The following is a 22,040-nucleotide window of genomic DNA, read 5'->3' as shown; positions in this document are numbered from 1 at the left end:
CATCCAAAAGGCTACCAGGCCAATGCCGATGCTCGTGTATCATTTTTCGTGAAATCAATCAGATGTAATGACAAATGTGTTCTTCTTAGACCTACTTTGTATTTGTGTGATTTTGTACTTGTTTAGCCACCGTCTAACACTAGACAGTGAACATAATAAGATAAAACTTTTCCTAATAACATTATCTAGCAAACTATAGGTACAATATAATTTTCTTTTACTACGATGACTATTTAAATTCGTAGAACTGTTTATAAAACAAACACGCTAATCAGGAAATAAATAAAACAAACATAAGCTTTATCTATTTATTTTACGACTTAAGTACTGTACACGCTTGGTTCTTCCTGCCAGAGGCTCCCAATTTCATTGTAAGGCGACTGGAGTTCCGCTATTTCAGATGAATCATGCTTTGTCACCTGTAAATAATAATTATGATAATCATTTCTTGAAAAAAACATTGTGTGGATATAGATTATTGTATGGATGTTATATTGATCTAGATTATATTATGATTATATGAATGTACTCACTACTAGTACTAGTAGTATTAGGTATATTCAATAATTATCTATGACTAGGTTTCCGCCCGCGGCTTCGCCCGCGCAGTCAAAGAAAAACCCGCATAGTTCCCGTTCCCGTGGGATTTCCGGGATTGGGTCATTTTCCCTGGATAAAAAGTAGCCTATGTCCTTTCTCGGGTATCAAAATATCTCCATACCACATTTCATGAAAATTGGTTCAGTAGTTTAGGCGTGATTGAGTAACAGACAGACAGACAGAGTTACTTTCGCATTTATAATATTAGTATGGATTATGGTGATATATTAATTCGAGTTATAAAATGTAGCTATTTAAAATTTGAGTATGGTTTGATACAGTTTTATGAAGATTTGAATAAAAATATGGAATGCTACGCTAAAATCACAAGCCTCATATATTTTTATTAGATGCTTTTTATTAATTACTCTTATCTACCTACTTTAGTGTAGATGTGGAGTTAAGGTCTCTATTTAAATTATAACATTACAAATTCAACATAATATAGAAACTTATTATTGTCAATAATTTTGGTACAAATCAAACTTACACTTCTACGCGGCATGTATCCACTTTTTCCATTTTTTCTAAAAGCCACAAGCGTGACTGGCCTGTGTCTTCTCTCGAATGGCTCAAAGTATCCCTGAAACAAAATTAGTATTTATTTAAACAAAGTTCTATATAATTATGTAGGTACTCTAGATCTCTTTTAATCACAGAACCCTTTAATGTTTTATTCAAAATCAAACTCAAACTCAAACATTTATTTATGCAATTAGACTTCTTTTAGAAGCACTTTCGAATCGTCATTACATATTTTAACATTTACCACCGATTCGGAAAACAGTATCTATGGAGAAAAACCGGCAAGAAACTCCATATTTAGTTTACTATTTCCTTAACTCTAGCAACCGTAGAGTCCCAATTGTAATATTTTCACATGAACTCTATAAATTTGGACTACAATATCTATCTTTATATTCGAACTTAATAATCAATTTCGTTGACTAAGTTGTGATGACCACCTTGAGATGTTTTTTTATATTATACTAGCGGTCCGCCCCGGCTTCGCCCGTGGTACATGTTTACGTTTTCTCTACATAAAAACCATCCTCGTACTTCAAGGAATATAATAAAAAAAGAATTATCGAAATCGGTTCAGCCGTTCTCGAGTTATGCGCTTACCAACACATTTTGCGATTCATTTTTATATATAAGATAAATTATATGGGGAAGGAACTGATATCTTTAATACAGGTTACCTACTCGGTAACCTAGCAAAGATGCCAGTCTCGAACCGTTGATTGATATATACCTATCATTATACAATTACCACCTAATGTATTTAGCTCTAAGGTTAGGTTAAGTTTGAATAAACGAATTTGAATTTGAATTTGAATTGAAAACATTAGCACTCTGTACCACTTATCCGAGTTCTCTCCAAATTCTTAAACATCATCCTTGATTAATTATCGTACAGGATAATCAAGATAGAGTAAACAAATCAATCCCTTAAGAACTAACACGTGAAAATGTCTCCAGACTCCAGAGCTACTTACTATGTGTACAAGTGCTACTACTATAAATGTACATAAACCTGATTAAGGCAGCCTTACTCCTACATTTGCATTACACATAATAATAGAAAGCCAAAAAAAATCACAAAACAATGAAGCTTTGAGTCAAACATAATAGGTACCAAATACATTTTAAAGTTATAATGCATAAATGTTTTTTTTTTTTTTGTAAAATAAATATGTTATACGCATGCTCTTCATTTTTAAACGTAGGCCAATGGTAATGATATTTTTCTATATTTTTGTCCACAAAAACTTAAAAATAATCTAACTACCTCTCATCGCTATTTAGTATAAAACAATGTAGCTTCACGCTTTCTGTCCATATAATATACATGCATATATACGTATATGTATATGCATATGCTGAGATCTTTAAAACTACGCAACGTATTTTGATGGGGTTTTTTTAATTGATAATTCTTTTATTTAGGCGCGTTGAGAGTAAAAGATCAAGGTCGCGTCATGGCAATACCGTCATGTCATGGAGTAAGGCGACGATTTTGGTGTCTTTGAATCTTGCAAAAGAAGTTTCACTTTTGTTTTTAGAGTTAGAGTGATTCATGATGATGAGGATGGTATTACCACGTAAAACAATACTATAATTAGTAGGTATATAATTTAGTTATGAAGTCTAATAAAGTATAAATATAAATAAACCATACCTTACTAAAATAAGGATCAGCACCAAACTCAAACGGCTTTGCCAGTCTCGTCAACAAATGGGGTGCTTTAAAGGCCACTTGTTGAACATCACGATCTTCTAATAACTGCGTCTGCTGTGAAACAGAATTATTTATGAATAAAGTTTAGTTAATGCTATATTCTTTAATTTTCACATTACCAGAATTAATTGTAGTAGGTATAATGAACGCATAGATCTTTTAATATTTTACACTAGCTGTGCTCAGCTCCTGTTGGTCTAAGCGTGATGATAATATACAGCCTTCCTCGATAAATGGACTATCTAACGCCGAAAGAATTTTTCCAATCGGTCCAATAGTTCCTGAGATTAGCGCCTTCAAACAAACAAACTCTTCAGCTTTATAATATTAGTATAGATTTCATTGTAATCATGTATGTTTTAATTATATTTATTTACTTAATCCCTTTTAATGGCATCATGCTTCACAGACTACACACTTCAATGTGTATTTTTAATACCATATAAGTATTGTATAAATTGTTTTCATTATTTACTTGTGAGGCTATGTGCCATTAAATAAACGTTTTCTTTCTTTCTTTCTTTCTAATACGAATAATTAATCAAACTAAAATCATAATAATAATAATAGTTGGTTTGATAAGCATCACATTAATATTACATTAATACTAAAACGTTCTGTTAAAATACATTTCAGTTCATGAAATAATTCAACCGGTTAACCGTTAATGTATTTAATGAAAGTAACATAATAAATAATAATAAATCATTACATAGTATAAAACAAAGTCGCTTTATCTGTCCCTATGTCCTTATGTATGCTATCTTTAAAACTACGCAACGGATTTGGATTCGGTTTTTTTTTATAGATAGAGTGAATCAAGAGGAAGGTTTTAGTATATCATTTATAATTAGGTTTTACACAAAGCGGGCGAAGCCGCGGGCGGTAAGCTAGTAATAAATAAATATTTCAGGACAATTTTCACACACGCACTGTGTTTCATTAGATCAAAAAAATTTCCCTGTGCTGTTTATTGTATTTATCGATCAAGGGATGTATTTATAATGTAAGAGTAGAACACCCACGTGTCAATTTCTTATACTTTATTTTTAAAAAAATGACAAACTTTAGGTGAATTTTTCATGAAAAATATTGAAATGTATTCTGAAATAGTAACTGTCTAAGATATTTATTTTAAATAAATATAGACTTATAAAGCATCTTTGGGCGCATATTATCCAGTTTTTATTTTTTGAAAACTACTTCCGAATACCGAGAAATATATTTTTTTCAGATTTTCGTTTTTATTTTTTTTCTCCCTAAAAACGCAAAAGTGCGGCTTGTCACTAGCATAGAATTATTGCTCGTAATAAGGCCTATCACTCATAAAAAAACCACGCCGCACTATTGCGGTTTTTGGGAATAATACGCTATTTTCAAAAAGGTCAAAAAACACAATATAGGGTTGTCGCCAAAAGGTCAAACCAGTTTTTTTTTTCTAAGTGTGGATATACAAGGAATAAAAAGAGATATAACTTACATACTTATCACATCGCAAGCCCGAATTTATATATTAATTGTAATAATGTCCTATAATATTTATTTATTTAAAAAAAATTAGTATAAATAAAAAAAATTAAAAAAAGGTTCCCCAAGCAGGTCATTAGATTTCCTGCCTAAATATCTCATTTATTGTAATATGGTAAAAAATATAGTACAAAACAAAATAAAAAGAATGATGGTCAAATTTATTGACAACCCTTACACTATGTTTAGAAATTGGATTCCTTCTAAAAACCGCAATAGTGCGGCGTGGTTTTTTTATGAGTGATAGGCCTTATTACGAGCAATAATTCTATGCTAGTGACAAGCCGCACTTTTGCGTTTTTAGGGAGAAAAAAAATAAAAACGAAAATCTGAAAAAAATATATTTCTCGGTATTCGGAGGTAGTTTTCAAAAAATAAAAACTGGATAATATGCGCCCAAAGATGCTTTATAAGTCTATATTTATTTAAAATAAATATCTTAGACAGTTACGATTTCAGAATACATTTCAATATTTTTCATGAAAAATTCACCTAAAGTTTGTCATTTTTTTTTTAAATAAAGTATAAGAAATTGACACGTGGGTGTTCTACTCTTACATTAAAAATACATCCCTTGATCGATAAATACAATAAACAGCACAGGGAAATTTTTTTGATCTAATGAAACACAGTGACACGGCACGACCTAATCCCATACTAAGCTTTCGCTTGTGTTATGGAAACCAGATGGCTGATAAACACATGTGTAATTTTAAATAAATACTTATATAGATAATTAACACCCAGACACAGAGCAAACATCTATGTTCATCACACAAATATTTACCCCGGGTGGGAATCGAACCCACGACCTCAGGCTTGGAAGGCAGGGCCTCTACCAACCAAGCCAACCGGTCAGTCAAATAGTCTAATAACCTATTTCATCCATCAAATAATCATCATAATCAATTCAATACAATACATTTTTATCTTTACGTGAAAAGTTCTTCAGGCGAGGTATCGAGAATTGAGAATTGACGAAAAATGCTTTTTTAGAAATAATGGTTTGAAAATTTACCATTAAATCCCGGTCTTTCGATTTTTAACTAGACTCCTATTATTAATAGATGCAAATATGGTCTAAACTACGAACGTCGAAAAGTGTAACGATGTCCCACTGCCTGTCTATCAACACCCGCTACACATTGCCAGTCGTGTGTAAAAGTTAAAAAACCTCGCCTTAAGGAATGAAAAATTAAGAAAATTGCTTCCAAAAATTCATTCATCATAACAGCCATTTAAACGTTACTTAGCACTAGCTAACTTAAATTATTATTGTAGATACTCAATCTACAATAATATTTTAAGTCTATTATATAAATATCAAGTAAATAATCAAATACCAATGAAGGAGGTCGGTAAACCCATAGTGACTTCATAATTTTGTCCCGCTTCGAGTCCCAAGTGTCTGGAGTTGGGTGATAGTCACTTAGTGATATTTTGTACAAACTCACTGAGGTGGTCTCTTTTGGAGGCTCTTTCGTTGCTGTGAAATCAAATTGAAAAGGTTTATTATTTTTTATCTTCTTTCCCATCGAAACGGAGTGATTATATTGTGGTAAGTATAAATTTTATGCCTGTGTGGAGATTAGAGAGTCATATAGGATACTTTTTACCGCCAGAATAAGTTGAAATTTACACATTCACAATTCTAATGCAATTTTAAAAAGGAAAACAAAAAACAGCATAAAAAATGTGAAACTTACGTAGTAGGTAAGTAGTTTTGATTTCATTATGTCCGGTTTACACGGGCTTAATACTAAGTGCTTAGTGCTTGTCACTCTACTATGTAAAAGGTAGGAGCTAGTTGAAGGCATTAGTGGTCACTAGCTTGTTTAAGGCTTGGTACCGACTTCAAACCTATTTAAGTATTTAGTAAATAGCACATCTAAATAATATGTAGTTATTAATAATATCAGATCTTTTTTTATTTTTTTACTTTTCCGTTTTTGAAGTCGATTTTTTAACGTAGTTATTTTTATTTAATACTTTTTAGTGTATTTTTGTATTGTCAAATAGTTACTATGGCCACTTTCTGGCCTTCCTATATTGGAACCTGGAGGATTGTAGTTACCACCCGCACAAAAGTGCTCGTTAACACGAATCAAACGAGCCCAAACGCGATAAAATTGAGTCAATTAATTCCACCACCTTCCGATTCCATCATCAAATCAGCTCTATATTATAATAATTTTTCATCGCTATCCAATTTAGAAATAAAAGAAAAGTTACATGTAGGTACGTATACAATATTTTCAGCTCAAACGGTAACCGCGAAGTGAATCAAAGTTACTTGCTAGATTTCAATTAAGCCATCGAGATCAGACAAAATATGCTTACAAAATAAAAACTTCTGGGCCTACCCAAAGTCATTTTTATGGGACCAATTCGAAACTACTCCGCGTCAAACAAAATAAGAATCATATAAATCGGTTCAGAAACCTCGGCGAAATCGGTGTACATTCATAAAATATACCGGCCGAATTGGGAACCTCTTCCATTTTTTGAAGTCGGTTAAAATTTTCACCAAAGGACAGGTGTATGTTGCTTATTACTACTCATCAACATAATTGTTAGTTGACCAATATAATACTCCGATTTTTAAATTCCCTCGATTATCTAAGGTCAGACCTATAATGGCACTTGTAACCCAGATGGGTGCAAAGTTTTAATCAATATATAATTTAAATCCAAACGCAAGAAACCTACTGTAAACAGATGCGGAGTTCCCTTAACTGTCTTAACTGTTCTTCGTCTTCATCATCAGACCGTGATCAGACCCCTTATAACAGTCACAACCCATCTAGGTGTAAATTTCTCATCAATATAAATTAATCAAACCCAAACACAAGGTAACTGCTGTAAACCGTTGAGGAGTTCCCTCGAATATCTTTCGGTTCCATCATCAGAGCGACTCCAGACCTAAAACTTGTAGTGCCTTAAAATACTTAATCAAAAAATTTACAAACGCACTAGTCACCACTACAATTTTTGAAAGCTCCCCTCAATTTCTCTAGGATGCCATCATCAGATCCTGGTTTCCTTATCATGGGGCCACCCTTGAAGTATCTCCTTTCCAACAAAAAAAAATCAAAATCGGTTCATAAACGACGTAGTTATCCGCGAACACACATTACGGTCGAATTGAGAATCTCCCCTTTTTTTTAAGGCAGTTAAAAAGAAAAAGGCCTTTTTTCCCTCTCTGTATTTTAAAAATAGTTTACATTTAAATTAAAATTAGTTAAGACCACAGTATCTTATTGTTGTCTTTTTAAATCATAATAAAAGGTAAGAGACACAAATGTTTTAAGGGCCGATTTTTCAATGCTTGGTTAAAACTTTTAAAAACGTACTCTAATTGCCTGTATTTGACAGTTTACGTGACATTTTAATACTATCGTGTAATACTTTATTGGACGGATAAGTTTTATCCAAGCACTAGCGGTCCGCCCCGGCTTCGCCCGTGGTACATGTTTACGTTTTCTCTACATAAGAACCATCCTCGTACTTCAAGGAATATAATAAAAAAAGAATTATCGAAATCGGTTCAGCCGTTCTCGAGTTATGCGCTTACCAACACATTTTGCGATTCATTTTTATATATAAGAAGAAGATTGAAAAATCGGCCCTTAAGCTTACATAATATTTTACATTAGGCAAATATAGATGGCGCATGGTTGCGAATTGCGATGAGTCCTGTTAAATCTCGCTATAGATTTTGTTCCACAAGTGTAAGATTAGATCATGCAAGATTCGACGGTGTTTTAAGTTATTTGGTATTAGTTTTGAATAATTTTAAGAATATAATCGTCAAATATACTTACTTTCCAATAAAGATACGATATCAAAAATTAAAAGTAATATAAATATAACGGGAAAGCAGTTCATTTTCTAGAAATTACAACAACACGGTTCACTCGTCTTGCAGTTATCAACAATGAAACCTGGATACCTACTGAAAACTGATTTTTACATACGGTACTTTGCTGATTCTTAGAAAAGTTTGTTTGATCTTCAGTAACACTATTCATTGTCAGAAGTCATTGTATAGCTGCACAAACAGGTCTCCCCTAACAAATTCACTGTAAGTCGTCAAAATGATAAACATGGGCCTTAGACAAAGTAACAATTAAAAAACGATAACAAAAGGCAAAAATGTATGGGACTGACATTAGATAGACCACGTGATCTAACGCGGCGTATGTCAATCCCATACATTTTTGCCTTTTCTAACTTCGTTATCGTTTTATAATTGTTACTTTGTCTAAGGCCCCTTGTTACAGAAACTACGTGTAAAGAGTCCTTTAGTCAGCATGTATTTTAAAGCAAAAGTAACGTGAAAATATTGAGAACTTCTTATAAGGTGTGGTTTTTTCTCTTTATTCTCTCTCTCTTATCTCACAGGAAAATAAATACACTGAGCAAATATACAAAAGGTGTTTATTTATGAAACCTTACAAATAACGTAATTACAAGTAAGGCTCAATATCTATGAAACAGTAACAATTTAACTATCTAAATTCTACTAGCATAATATAATGGGCAATTAATTATATAGAGCCCTTTACTTAGTTGAAAATCATACACAATGGTACAGCCCTTTAGAAATTGTCATAAGACATATGTTATCGACCTTTCAATTATCCACATTTAAAGCTTGGGCCCACTTAATTAGGCATTAACAACCCCTGCATAGTATACTCCAAACCTCTACCCCCAGGAACTTCATAACTAACATCCTCATCATCACCCATGCACCTTCCTATTTTCTACCCATTTCGGCCTCTGAGGCTGTTTCCATTAGAGATGCGAGGATGTTGTATGCGTAGTATATGTGGTGTGCGTAGCGATAGATTTTGGTAAAGAACCAATCATATCCCTTAATTAAGCGTTTGAAGCGATACTATTGGTCGATACTATTACAAACATCCCTCGCTACGCATCCTTGCACATCTCTGGCGGAAACGCAGTCTAAAAGTTCGAAGGCCACACAAGACCTCCCATTCACATTCCTATTTTGTATTTATCTCTAGCAATACTATTCAGTCTCTAAAGGTTCGTTCACATCGAAGGCAGTAACACAAGGCGTGCGAGTGCACGGCCGGTGCTGCTCCTCCACCTCGCCGGGCGCGCACCGGCCAGCAACGCATAGGCGACACCGGGAGATGACGCCGTCACCGCACGTCACCGAACATTCGCCCCACTTCCCCCAGCGGCTCCACACCTTGTGCGCTTTCGTTAGATCCTCCTCGTTCGTGACTGGAAATTACAACAAGATATTTAAGAGTAAGTAGCCTCTTGACGGTCTTTCCTAGAGCATTCTGTATAGGTTTCTTGTTCTGTATAAACCTATACAGACAGTTAAATATAAGAAAAAACACATAACATCTAAGCTAGGAAAAATCGCATCGCATTCATGGGGGAGAATCGAGTAGCTCAACGGCTGACTTGCCTGGGACACTCTAGAGATAATAAAGCCTTTCCATTTTGATACATTCGGCACGCAACACGTGACGCTCAACAACGACAACGTTAGTGTTGTGCAACGTTGTCTTTGTTGTTCAATAAGTGAAACTTATTGTATTAAACTACATGTTGTACAACACGTCGCATGCCAATGTTTCCTTGCGGAAACGAGGGCTTTACAACTTTTTTCTAAACTATCAATATTTAGCTTTAAGTCTGCTCTTGTATCTCACTCCAAATATGTAATAGAAATTAGATTGGGTTTATTCAGCGCATATGTCAATGAAATTTTTTAGATATGATATTTTACCAAGTCTGGATTTCAGCAGACAAGTAAATTTAAAATGAAAATTTCGAATTTTCCCATTCCACAGTTCAGCATTGCACAAATGCATTCCAACACACACAGCGCCAATTTTTTTTAAGGTATACACGCCCACGACATGTTTATAAAGTAAAAAGCATCCCTTGCCAATTTTTAATTACCTGCTACATCTTCAGGGTATTCATTTCGCATCATTCGAGTAGTTTCTTTTTGCCCTTTTCGACTGAATCTTTTATTATTTGGTTTGATATTCCTAATTTCTTCAGCGACTAGGTAAATAATTTCATCAGGTTTCAAGAGAGGCTTGTTTTCTAACTCATATTCGTTTTCATCACAAGATGATCTATAAGGAGAAATGAATAGCATAATGAATAAAATTTGCAGCACTTTTTGTAACATTAAATAACTTTCATTTGACTCTTTGGTTTAATTGATAAGAAGAGAAATTTTGAATGCAATTTGTATAGTGGAAATGTTGCATAAATTTTGTGTCAAAATCATGTCAAAATATCCTTCAGATTTCAGAAAAGAGGACATAGAATAGTGCTTAGATGAATAGTGGAATAAGAACACTCATAGAAGAAGACTACACTGGTCACTGACTAATAAAGGTTTCGTGTGGGTTTCATAGCATTTATGATAATAAATTAATAATATGTGTCTAGATCTTGTCTAGATCGATAGAATAATGAAAATGAATAACAGACGCTGGAAAAAATGATTTTCACTTTTTTCGATTTCTTGCATAATGTACTGTATGTGCCTGGATATCAAAAAGAAAGTATAAGTTTGTATAAATATAAATAATAATATATATGTGTGTGAATATTTTAAGTTTGTATATATTATTAGTTATTATTATTATGTAATATGCAGTGTTTAAACCACATTGCATAATATCATTATAAATTTCTATTCTCCGAGTTGCCTGTGATTCCTAGATATTTATGATAAATTACACATCCTACATAAATTACACAAGTAAATATGTGATAAATTTAGAAACATACACGACATCTTTGACGACATCTACACGCAAACTGAAAATTTATTTCCTAAAGAAAACATTCAAAAGTTTGTACACAGACTAATAATAATATATTATGTATAATATTCTGTGTTTGTATAGAATAGCGACATCTATAGGTACGTTTTAGAAACGAGTGCACGTTAAAAATAGCGACATCTTTAAATATACAAAATAACTATTGTATGGCTTTGAAAGCTTTTATCAGTTTCCAGTTTTTGACTCGACACTAAATACAAGTGACTATTCTATTGGATAAGTACCTATTTAACGTAACAGGGAATATAATTATTTTTCAAGCAACTCTATAGATGGCGCTGAAACTAAAATGAAACTACCCCAATCGATAAGTAACTTTTTGGGGATTAGATGCGGGTTTTTTAGGGGTTCGTTGAGCAGATTTCAAAGACGTGAGGACATTAATTAACCCATTGACCACCGTAAGCCCCGATCGGGGCGCGACACAATAGATTTTCTATTGTGTCTGTGATTCCGAGGACTGATGGATTAATAGACGAATCATAATTCTTGAAGAAAATCACAGTACGTATTGTCTCAATATACACATGTATTGTCCAATGTTCAAGCAATTTCCTTGTCACTAGCCCAACAGGGAAAGAACTACTATGACTTATCAACCGAAGGTATACGAAAATTGAGGGACATGCGGGTAGATGATCAACCTTCTGTGTCCTACCAGACCGTTACATTTTTCTTCGTCTCCACCGGGAATCGAACCCAGGACCCCTCGCTGCTACGCTCACGCGTCAACAACTGTACCTACCAAGGAGGCGGTCATGCATCATAATAAAAACGCATGATATACATTGATTTTGCCCGCGGGTTCATCTGCGACACGACTACATAAAACAAGTAGGTACATAATAGTGTGTCAATAAATAATTTCCGCTGGCGACTTGCTTCGTATGCGTATTATCGTTTGCATCCATAAGTATAATAGTATGTTTAATTTTGCTTGACCAAAAATAGGTAAGTCCTTGAGCAAGGATAGTTTCAGTTATAAAACGTAACAGGCGGACAGAGTCCTACTAACAAAGATTCTAGTTGGAAAAATAATATTTATTCATTTTTCGGTAACTTAGGTATATCCGACTATGCTATTATGCGACTATTAATCTCGGGATGAACTTGAACTGATAAAAAATAAATCTAAATCGGTTCAATAGTATTTCAGATAGTGATCTATTATATTAGCCAAGAGAAAAGAACCTTCAATGGTATACGAACCTGATATAACTCATAGCTGCAACCGCCTTCACGACGTGGAGATTCTTCCAACTTGGAAGGATGGAATTTTGTAAAACTACAAGAATTGAAAGTACTACTAGTAGATAACCTGGGATTGGAATCGACTGAAATTTGTTAAGGTGATGAATTAATTTTTCTAACATTTACGGCCCTTTTCAAACCTTCGTAATTTTTATATTATTAAAGTTGTCGTGATGAAAATTCTTGACAAGAAAGTTCAATAGTAACACAATACGTCTACCGTTTTAGAAACATGATTCCATGATATTTTCTCGATAGAAAAAAAATACAAAGTTATCATTGTTATTTTTTTTTAATCTCTGGCATCTTCAAAATAACAAACGTAAAGTTACGACTTTTTGGATATTAACTATAAAATATACAACCTATACGTCTACCGTGTTAGACATAGAAATCTAAATAACAAGACACATAGAAGTGCTAAAATGTCATAATTCGTATGAAAACCGCTGTCGCCAAAATCAACACATTCAAACCGAAAGCTAAACAGTACACACAAGTAAACTATGCCTTTTATTGGACAGCTTGATTTTAGTGAAAACTAACTTATCTATTAAATTAAGCTTTTGAATATGTATCCTAACGCACGAATTTACGGTTTATTTTAGAATAACATCCCTAAGTATATGAGACTTTGCTCCAATACGAACAAACGTGATAATAAGAATGGTCGACTGTGTCATTCATTGTTATTTCGATTACTATGGTGACGCTCGTAGTACTTGTAAATATTCTATAATTTTAAGGAAAAACGGCATTATTTCTAAAAAAAAATATTTTCCGATGAAATATTATTCCTTTATAAGTATAATTACAACTTGTGGAAGAATTTCCGCAATGGGAATTGCTGAAACACACCATGTATACACTCATACGTCTCCAGAGCAACTGAACAGTGACGAATGCACTGGTGTTGTGCAAATCACCTGAGTGGCGACAAGGTCACGCACGCTTACGACTTCTAGTGTCTTGTTATTTAGATTTCTATGGTGTTAGAATTTTGAAATATGCGATGGTTTTGAAATAAACAAGAAATACTTGAAATTAGCGCGCGACCAGCCAATATATCGAGAGCCGCCCTGCACCTTCCTACCCCGATCGCTGCACGAGTCATTCCCGCTACGGCCGTCACACGGGGAACTTGTGTCGCTCGCGCAATCGTAAAAAAGGGTGACAACACGATAAGACAAAATGAGACAAATGGGGACAATAAAGAAAATAAGAAGAAGAAACATAAAGGTTGGAGGAAAAAGAATGCTTACAATTGGAACAAATTAATGAAGTAAGTTGGTTTTATTTTAAATTTGATGATAATTGTATTATAGACGATGTTTGATATGTACCCCTGTTTTAAGTACATAACGAATGTGTTAGATTTTTTCATTTATAGCATAAATAATCTGTTCAGAAATCCGGAATCCAGAAGGAAAATAAACCCACAGATTGTTCACAATGTGAATCCACTCCTTCGTAAGTACCTTTATTCAGTCAAAAATGTATGTTATCAAAGCTCTACTGGTTTTATCGCATGATTCCATTTTTAGCAAAAAGCAACAAAGTGCAAAGAAATAAAAAATCATGGTGAACTTAGTGGAAGTATGGCGGACATAATATGGAACAGGAGCTCATTGGAGTAGTATTATATTTAAAAATAATTTGGAAAATCCAAAAGTGCACGCCTCATAATTTTTTTTTAATAAATATTTATTAATTATTATTTTTGTTTATTTAATAACAATTAAACCACATCGAATCAGACCCTGAAAAATGAAAGGGTTCTATTCCTGAGCATACTCAAGCGTAAGAGAAAAAAAAAGACTCGATTAGTAAAGTATTTCGGTCGCTATCGTGTTAACAAGAAAAAGGATCCGCACATACAGACACACGGACGTCCAAGACAGAACTTTTTTAAACTGTTTTTTAACTAGTTTAAATAACAAAAATGACATCAAAAATATCATGAACGTTAAAAATAGTGTTTTTTCTTAATATGTGTGTGTATGTATTATCTTACAAGTGCAATGTATGATACATAAAGACATTTTAAGTTTGAAAAATCAGATGTTTTGCGCGAAGTGACAGTAGTACCCACCTCAACGCTTCGCTTATGAGGCGTGCAAAAATACGAAATAATTTCAAGAATTACATTTCTTAGAAGGTGGTAGATAAGTATGTTGTATAAAGAATTTGATGTTGATATTTATTTCATTTATACTTACTACACCTGTGTGGGAAATTGCTTAGTAATAAAACAGGTTTATATTCATATTTACATAGTAATGTGAGTTTTCATTTCGAAAAATTTTGTGTAAGTATATTAAATTGAGTTCCTGGGTGATCTGGAAACACAATTGGGCCCGGAAGATGGCGCTGCAGTCACTCCTCCTAATGACATGAACCGATTTGGATGAATATTTGTGTGCACATTTCATTTTTGTGGGATGATTGGTTGATTCGCTTTCACATTAGCTAATATTATGTATTTTTGTTGTTAGAAAGTAAACTTAATTTAATGTTTATAATACATTATTATTGGTATAAATAAGCCAGTGTTCGTCTCACATTGCTGTACCTGCCTACCTACCCTACCAGGGCCTAACTTTGTTCTGGCTATTTTATTTTGATTATTTGTAATGAATAATTACAATTATAATAGAGTGCAAAAAATAAATACATGCGTCAATATATTTTGTGTTTTTTTTAAACAATTTTTTTATTTAAAAAAATATCATTCCGACCGCGGCTTTGCCCGCGTGGAATTAGATTATATCGTGAATCCTGTCTTATCCCACAGAAGTGTTCAGTTCGGATAAAAAGTATCCTATGTGTAAATCCAGGCAATTAGCTATATTTTATCAAAATTGGTAATGTAGTCTTGACGTGATTAAGTAACAACTAACAAAAAAATATACAAATTAACATCCAAAGTTTCGCATCAGTTTTACTGTATTAGTGATATCTTCCACTCTTGACTTTGACTGAGAAGAATTAGGGTTTATAACTTCTTTCAGAAATATTACCTTTCATTTCTGGGCATGATGTAATATCTACGTCAGCATCAAATTCTATCTAAATCCATTCAGTAGTCCGCGTTATTGAGTACCATTTCATTTTTTCAGAGTAACAATATTTTTTGTTATTTTAAAGATTAAGTATTTATAACCTGTATTATTTTGTAATAAAGTAAACATTACGAAATAATAATAATTATTAATAATGTCTAAGTAGTTGTTAAAAAGAAGATTATTTGTTTATAAGCAAGAAAATAAAACATATAAATCAACAATTAAATATATGTATAAGAATATTATAACTGTATGACGACTCCATACATGTTTGTCCCGAGTCGGCCAGCGGCAGCGCGGCGAGTTTGCAAGAATGACTTCGCGCACACCCGCGTTCGCGATAGCGAGCTATTAGACTCCGCCCGCCAAGCAGTAGATTTTTTTTTGTGTATCGTCTTAAGGAGGGTTTTTCTTTCATTTTTAGATTTATCAAGATTGTTAGAGAGATTTCATCCTTATAATAATTGACCCTCGGTCGATGTAATATAAGCAAGGGATCGAATTTTAACAGATAGTCCCGGGTGTGGCAAGCGAATTTTTGGAAGTCTGTGTATGCAGTTTTCTCTCTTATCATTAGTAATGGAATGTTTTCTTTGTGTAAAATCTTCGTGTAAATTACTTAGGTACTGTTCCTGGTAGCATTACACAATTTAACTGTGAATATTTTTTTTAACTTCTTAGTCGAGTCTATGGGACTGAACATTTGCCAAGATCCCTATCTTCTTTTAATATATAAAATTTTCGTGTCAATATCCTTCGAAATGGCTCGACCGCTTTCATCGAAATTTTCTGTGTATATTTGGTAGGCCTGCGATTCGTCAACATCTATTTTTCATGTCCCTAAGATAGAAGGGTAAGATGGAACACCGAACAACGTTTGCCGAATTAGCTACCTAGTACTAATAATTACCGCAAGAATTTCGGGAAATCCTTTCTTAGCGGATGCCTACGTCCTAACATCTACCTGCATGCCAAATTTCAGCCCGATACGTCCAGTGGTTTGAGCTGTGCGTTGATAGATCACTATACCTATCAGTCTTCTTTGAGTTTTATATATATAGACTAGCGGTCCGCCCCGACTTCGCCCGTGGTACATATGAAAAATAGATGTTGGCCGATTCTCAGACTTACCCGATATGCACAGAAAATTTCATGAGAATCGGTCCACCCGTTTCGGAGGAGTATGCAGACTAACATTGTGACAAGAGAATTTTATATATAAGACTAGCGGCCCGCCCCGGCTTCGCCCGTGGTACATATGAGAAATAGATGTTGGCCGATTCTCAGACTTACCCGATATGCACAGAAAATTTCATGAGAATCGGTCCACCCGTTTCGGAGGAGTATGCAGACTAACATTGTGACACGAGAATTTTATATATAAGATGTTTTAGTGTAGCTGGACTCTTGTGTTCCACACGTTCCACATCAGGCATCATCTACGTTTTCTATACTATGTAGAACTAGATATAAAAGTTTATAATTCCCAACTAGCTGAAATTGGTAAAGTTGCCCAAAACATAACTAACACATTAAAAATTAACTGTAATTCCGGTATTTGGAATACAATTATAAGTACCGAAATACTGAAATGTGCATATTTTCATTACTTTTTAACAGTTACATCTCTGAATCAGTGGTTCGTTGGAATAAAATGTGAAGCCTTTTTGTGTTTCAAAATCATACAACAAACAACACAAAACAAAAAGGCTTCACATTTTATTATAAAAAGGTCACCCTTTTTATAGATAATTTCAAACCTACAATCTACAATTTTGGTCAAGTGATGTTATAACAAAACTTATGTTTCTGTGAAATACCATTTTTTACCTTATATTATATTTTGAACAATTTTACCAATTTTCAGCTGGGCGGGAGTTATATTCTAATTTGACTGAACTATTAGCAAAACATCGTTATCAATGCCATCAATTTCGGATTCCATTCTACTAGCATTTTTGTCATTTGCTAACCTGCAGATGTTTTTGGTTTGTTTTGGATTTGATTTGATTTCATTGAATTGTAATCTCTCAGAATATGCTCATCAGGTAGAATAGTTTTTAATTTATCACAATTTTAATACTTCTTAGGCTAATGAAATTGTACCAGGATTTTTAGTTTCCAGAGCCAGATTTCATATCTATAACAAAAAAGTTTCAAATCCGCCCAGCAGTTTGTTGTAGCAATGTTTTAGGTGGTACAAACAGACACATGTTTCTTTATTTTCATTTCAGGTTTCAGTTTATATCGGTTCTTTTATTTTATTTTAGAAAAAAAATTGAAAACAATATTTTTATACTGTTCAGGGGTTCGAACCCTTCAGGATCAGATGTAAGTAAAGTGCATACCTTTACTGTCGTTTGAGGATATGGTACAATAACAATAATGTTATATTAATGATGTTATTTATAGGCTTGGTTTTATTCATAGTTCAGATAAGCCTATCAGATTAAACATTTTGATGTTCCACCGGGAATCGAACCCGAAGGTATGAAATGCTTAAGCTCTAATTATAGTCAAAGAATGAAGTCCATGACAAGATCTTTTGTCTATTTTTGAAACAGATAATTCTAAGATTCGGTACATTAGCGGTACATCTATATGATTTAATTACTGAATAAAGCGCGTCACACACGGTGAAGATACTATAATATTTTATCTTAAGATACTGTAATATAATATATTTAGTGTGACGCGCTTAATATGTGTGTATGCTGTGTAGGTATAGGTATGTACCTATGTGTTTATTTGACAAGGTATATTCTTATTTAAGATTATAAGGAATAAAACACAATAATATTTTTTGTATTTTTATTGATAGTACAGTACAGTAAATAGGTCATTTTAGGCAGCGGATATTGAACTTTTGAAGAATTTTGGATTATAGACAAGTCATATATTCAGTGTTTTTCGCAACCGAAACAAATTAATACAAGAGATACGTTGTAAAGAAAATTACAATAAAGGTTATAGATCACAACATGAATTAGCTTTAGAATTTTTTTTTAAATCTTTGAAGCAGAAGATGACATAGAATCACAAGTAAGTCGGGACAAAAGTTCAAAATTCCGAGCAGAAATTACAATAGCACAATTGAGAATACAGGAATGGTGCCGGTTTCCAAAGATTTATACATTAAATAAAACACATCTTGAATATAAATCAAATACAATAATTACACTTATAATACACATAGATTCTTACACTAAAATACAATTTGAAACATTATAACGTACAATTAATAATTTTAAACAATGACAACATCAAATACATTTACTTAAATTATAATACAATAGCTGTGAATAAATAGATAAATCATTGAGATCACATCACATAATACAACGAAAGAAACCACAAATGATAGCTATTAGTTAGACCAGAATAGCTTACATAGCGAAGATAGTCAGGAATCTGAAGGTCTGATTATACGTGATCAGAACAGAGAAAAGATTCGAAAGTCAACTTCAGGGTTTGTCTCGACACTAATCATATGTGCATCCACGATCCCTACAAAGATAACGATAAACCTGTTCTTTAGGCGTTGCTTTATCTATTATCCTTAGGAAACTACACGCGTAATTATGTTTCACCCCTATATTGAAAGAAATAAAGAGAACTCCAATAAGCCGATAGATTTTGAGTATTAGGCCCGACGTGACTTTAGAAACAGATGAGCAAGTAAAGGTCGTAATTGAGTCCTATATGTAGATTTATAGAAGATTTGTGCAAAATAACGTCTTTTAGACAAATTGCAATAACGAAGTTCAAGCAACTTTTAGGGTAATATAGATGAGCATCTATTATACTGAATTAAGACAAAATATATCAGTTAACAGATGAAAATAATCTACGTAGATCAATCGAAAATAATGTTTGTACTGCTAAGTAAAATTATTAATCATAATTCCCAAAATATATCTATAATTAAAGGTCCCGAGGGGTTTTTAATAGATTTAAATAATAGTTTTTCTCTATACACAGTAAAAATACTCTCTACGTAACGAAATAATCAAGACTTTGGTAGCAATTAATGAGCTGAGAAAATAGAATTAATATGAATTAAGAGTAACATTAAATAATCTATACACTGAGTACACGATAATTATACACCAAAGTATTCTAAATGTAAGACAAGTGAGTATTTTTGGATAGCGAAATTGTAACTTGAAATACGAAGGTGTCGACGACAGAAGAGAAGGGAAATGGGTGCTCGGCTCTTTCGCTGATTGCAAACGTGCAAGTAAGAACTTTACGGGTCCTCTCCACAAGGGGCAGAGTTGGGCGAGTAGAGGGAATCACAATGATATAGGTGGTAAACATTGACCTCTTCACAAGTGCCAGAGTTGGGCGAGTGGAGGCAATCACGATAGTATAGGTGGTAAACATTGACGACCATTTGTTGGACCAACGCTCTCGATTGCGAAGAGAGCCCATTAGATTAAGAAGATCTTCAAATTCCACAGAGTCGACCCATTATGAGGGAAAGACGGAAACCGGCAGGAGCATGAGTGTTCGTAAAGAGACAGTGAAAGATATAGCAAGGTAAGCATTTTTTATTAAAGACGTGGAATTTAGTGGAAAGACGAGTTTTGTGCAGTATCAACAAAAATTACGGTAACCAGCTAAATGATAAAACCGTTAACGATGTTATGTAGAAATTAATAATGAACATAATCATTAACGGAACTCTTCTACATACGGAGCGAAAAAAATAACTAAATGTTACAATAAACAAACACTAAATGATTATTCCCTAAAATAATACAAAATATATTACAATAAAGAATACAGAGAAGTATACAGGGAAGTATACAGGGAAGTATACAGGGAAGTGTACAGGGAAGTGTTAAGGAACAAAAGGGAAATTTTAGAATTTAGTGCGAGGTAAGGTGTGGTGAAGGAGAAAGGGTAGGAAAGGAGGGAAAGGAGAATAAAATCACAAGTGCAAAGAGATAGACCATAGAAACATCCCTTAGTGGGAAAAATATAAACACATCAAATGCAGTAAATTTGAAGTCGGATAATTACAGTACATCTCTGTACCAAGTTCATAGAAACAGTTTACAACAGCAAACCAGCAATTTATAAAATGAAACGGAAAGAGAAACTCTCGAAGAATTGAACAAGTACGAAAGGGTGTCTCGGAAATTGTGCATAAAGTGCAACGGAGGGAAAGTGTGAGAAATACGTGAACGGAAGGTGACAAGGAATTGTAAACATCAATAAATAAGGGATTGTAGGACGATGAAGCTCAAGTTCATTGAAAAAAGTGCAATAAAATTAGAACAACGTCGAAGTGAGTTTCTGAAATCCCTGTCCTGGGAGGGAGATGAACAAGTATGAAATTCATGTAGGGGAGAGGTAAGGTAAATTGAAAATATTGTAATAGAGTACAGAATTGTGCAACGTCGATACTAAAATTCATAGGAAATCGAAATAGAACGAGTGCTTAGGTGAAATTAAGTGCAGATGATCACAGTAAATAATAATGGAATTAAGTGCGAAGACACTGACATAATCGTGAAGGAAGACGAGAGATTAAAAGTGGGGGAAATACGCGATAGTGGAAATGGAAATTGAAGTCAAATTAAAAACTGCGTGAAGAGGAAGAGCTAACCACAGAGATAGAGGGAAACAAAAAAGGAAAATCGGGCCCCCGGATCTCCCACACCATTTTGGACAAGAGTGACACGAAGAAATGACACTCTTGCCCATTTCGGTATCTGTGGGGTCGTGGTACTTCCCCGGACGAGCCGGCCCTGAAGAGGTGCGAAGGCTTGGCTCTACCACGTAGAGCAACGCAACCGCAAGGGTGAACTCACGAAGCGATGTTGCTAAACGTCACAAACTTGTATGTGACACCAAAAAAATATTAGTACAGCTCACAAACCACATTGCTCCTGCCCCATGTCATTGTATTATTACAGAAAAGAATTCCCTATGAAACTGTAAGAAAGTAACAGTGTCATTGACCGTCCAATGATAATTTCGTAATCCAAAAACACATTTAAATAAGTTAGTGACACATCCACCTAACAATTAAGCTGCATATAAAGGGTCCATAATGTCAATGACGATACACAATACCTACAAATACATACTAAAGATATAATAATTTAAATGTTACTTTATACTCGTAGTAGACGACTACAAAACGTTCATTATAATAATATATGATGTTGAGATAAACCACAAATTCTTACAATTATACAGTGTACTAAGAACAGTAGCATGAGTAATATACTTATTTTTTATAAATCTTATTATATTAAACGAAGTAGCCACTTCATATACCTACGCTATTGAATAATTACATGTTTCCTCATTCTTATTAATTAATATCCAATAATTATGTGGATAAAGTTAAATCTATCAGGTAAAGAGCAATGGATTATATCGTAAATACTAGCTATATCTATGCATATGGAATATACTTATACTTATATTAATATATTGGAGTTATAATCCAAATTTAGCCTAGTTAAAAATCTAATGAAC

General features: G+C 33.6%; 2 protein-coding genes and 1 long non-coding RNA gene across 4 annotated transcripts; 1 reads left to right on the top strand and 2 right to left on the bottom strand.

Annotated features, from left to right (window-relative positions):
• Window positions 1-298: 298 nt before the first annotated feature.
• On the bottom strand, window positions 299-6,124 carry LOC149491458 (uncharacterized). Its single transcript, XM_089699698.1, has 5 exons — window positions 6,076-6,124; window positions 5,713-5,855; window positions 2,783-2,896; window positions 1,091-1,183; window positions 299-419 (listed from the first exon to the last, which is right to left on the bottom strand). The coding sequence occupies exons 2-5, from the start codon at window positions 5,746-5,748 to the stop codon at window positions 321-323; spliced, it is 342 nt and encodes a 113-aa protein (XP_089555824.1). The 5' UTR covers window positions 5,749-5,855; window positions 6,076-6,124; the 3' UTR covers window positions 299-320.
• A 3,283-nt stretch (window positions 6,125-9,407) lies between these two features.
• On the bottom strand, window positions 9,408-10,526 carry LOC149491457 (uncharacterized). Its single transcript, XM_089699691.1, has 2 exons — window positions 10,322-10,526; window positions 9,408-9,628 (listed from the first exon to the last, which is right to left on the bottom strand). The coding sequence occupies exons 1-2, from the start codon at window positions 10,524-10,526 to the stop codon at window positions 9,408-9,410; spliced, it is 426 nt and encodes a 141-aa protein (XP_089555817.1).
• A 2,946-nt stretch (window positions 10,527-13,472) lies between these two features.
• LOC149491456 (uncharacterized) lies at window positions 13,473-14,563 on the top strand. Of its 2 annotated transcripts, none has more exons than XR_016316150.1 (3): window positions 13,473-13,759; window positions 13,886-13,947; window positions 14,022-14,563. It is a non-coding gene; the product is annotated as an uncharacterized LOC149491456 (long non-coding RNA). The 2 variants fall into 2 exon arrangements; XR_016316151.1 differs by having other exon boundaries at window positions 13,868-13,947.
• Window positions 14,564-22,040: the final 7,477 nt, after the last annotated feature.

This window comes from Colias philodice, chromosome 1, assembly GCF_061535455.1.
Source record: "Colias philodice isolate Cphi_HAF_F1 chromosome 1, ilColPhil1 Martin Lab GWU primary, whole genome shotgun sequence".
Lineage (NCBI taxonomy): Eukaryota > Metazoa > Arthropoda > Insecta > Lepidoptera > Pieridae > Colias > Colias philodice.
The sequence above is the reverse complement of the archived record's forward strand: the minus strand, read 5'-3'. Positions and strand labels throughout refer to the sequence as shown.

Bases quoted from the DNA above. Each gene is read 5' to 3' on its own strand.
- LOC149491458 (XM_089699698.1), bottom strand. From the start codon at position 5,748: ATGAAGTCACTATGGGTTTACCGACCTCCTTCATTG. The intron at 1,184-2,782 runs GTATGGTTTATT...ATTTTGTTTCAG, and splicing joins CTGATCCTTATTTTAGTAAG to GGATACTTTGAGCCATTCGA. The intron at 420-1,090 runs GTAAGTTTGATT...TATTATTTACAG, and splicing joins GATACATGCCGCGTAGAAGT to GTGACAAAGCATGATTCATC.
- LOC149491457 (XM_089699691.1), bottom strand. From the start codon at position 10,526: ATGCTATTCATTTCTCCTTATAGATCATCTTGTGATGAAAACGAATAT. The intron at 9,629-10,321 runs GTAATTAAAAAT...TGTAATTTCCAG, and splicing joins ATACCCTGAAGATGTAGCAG to TCACGAACGAGGAGGATCTA.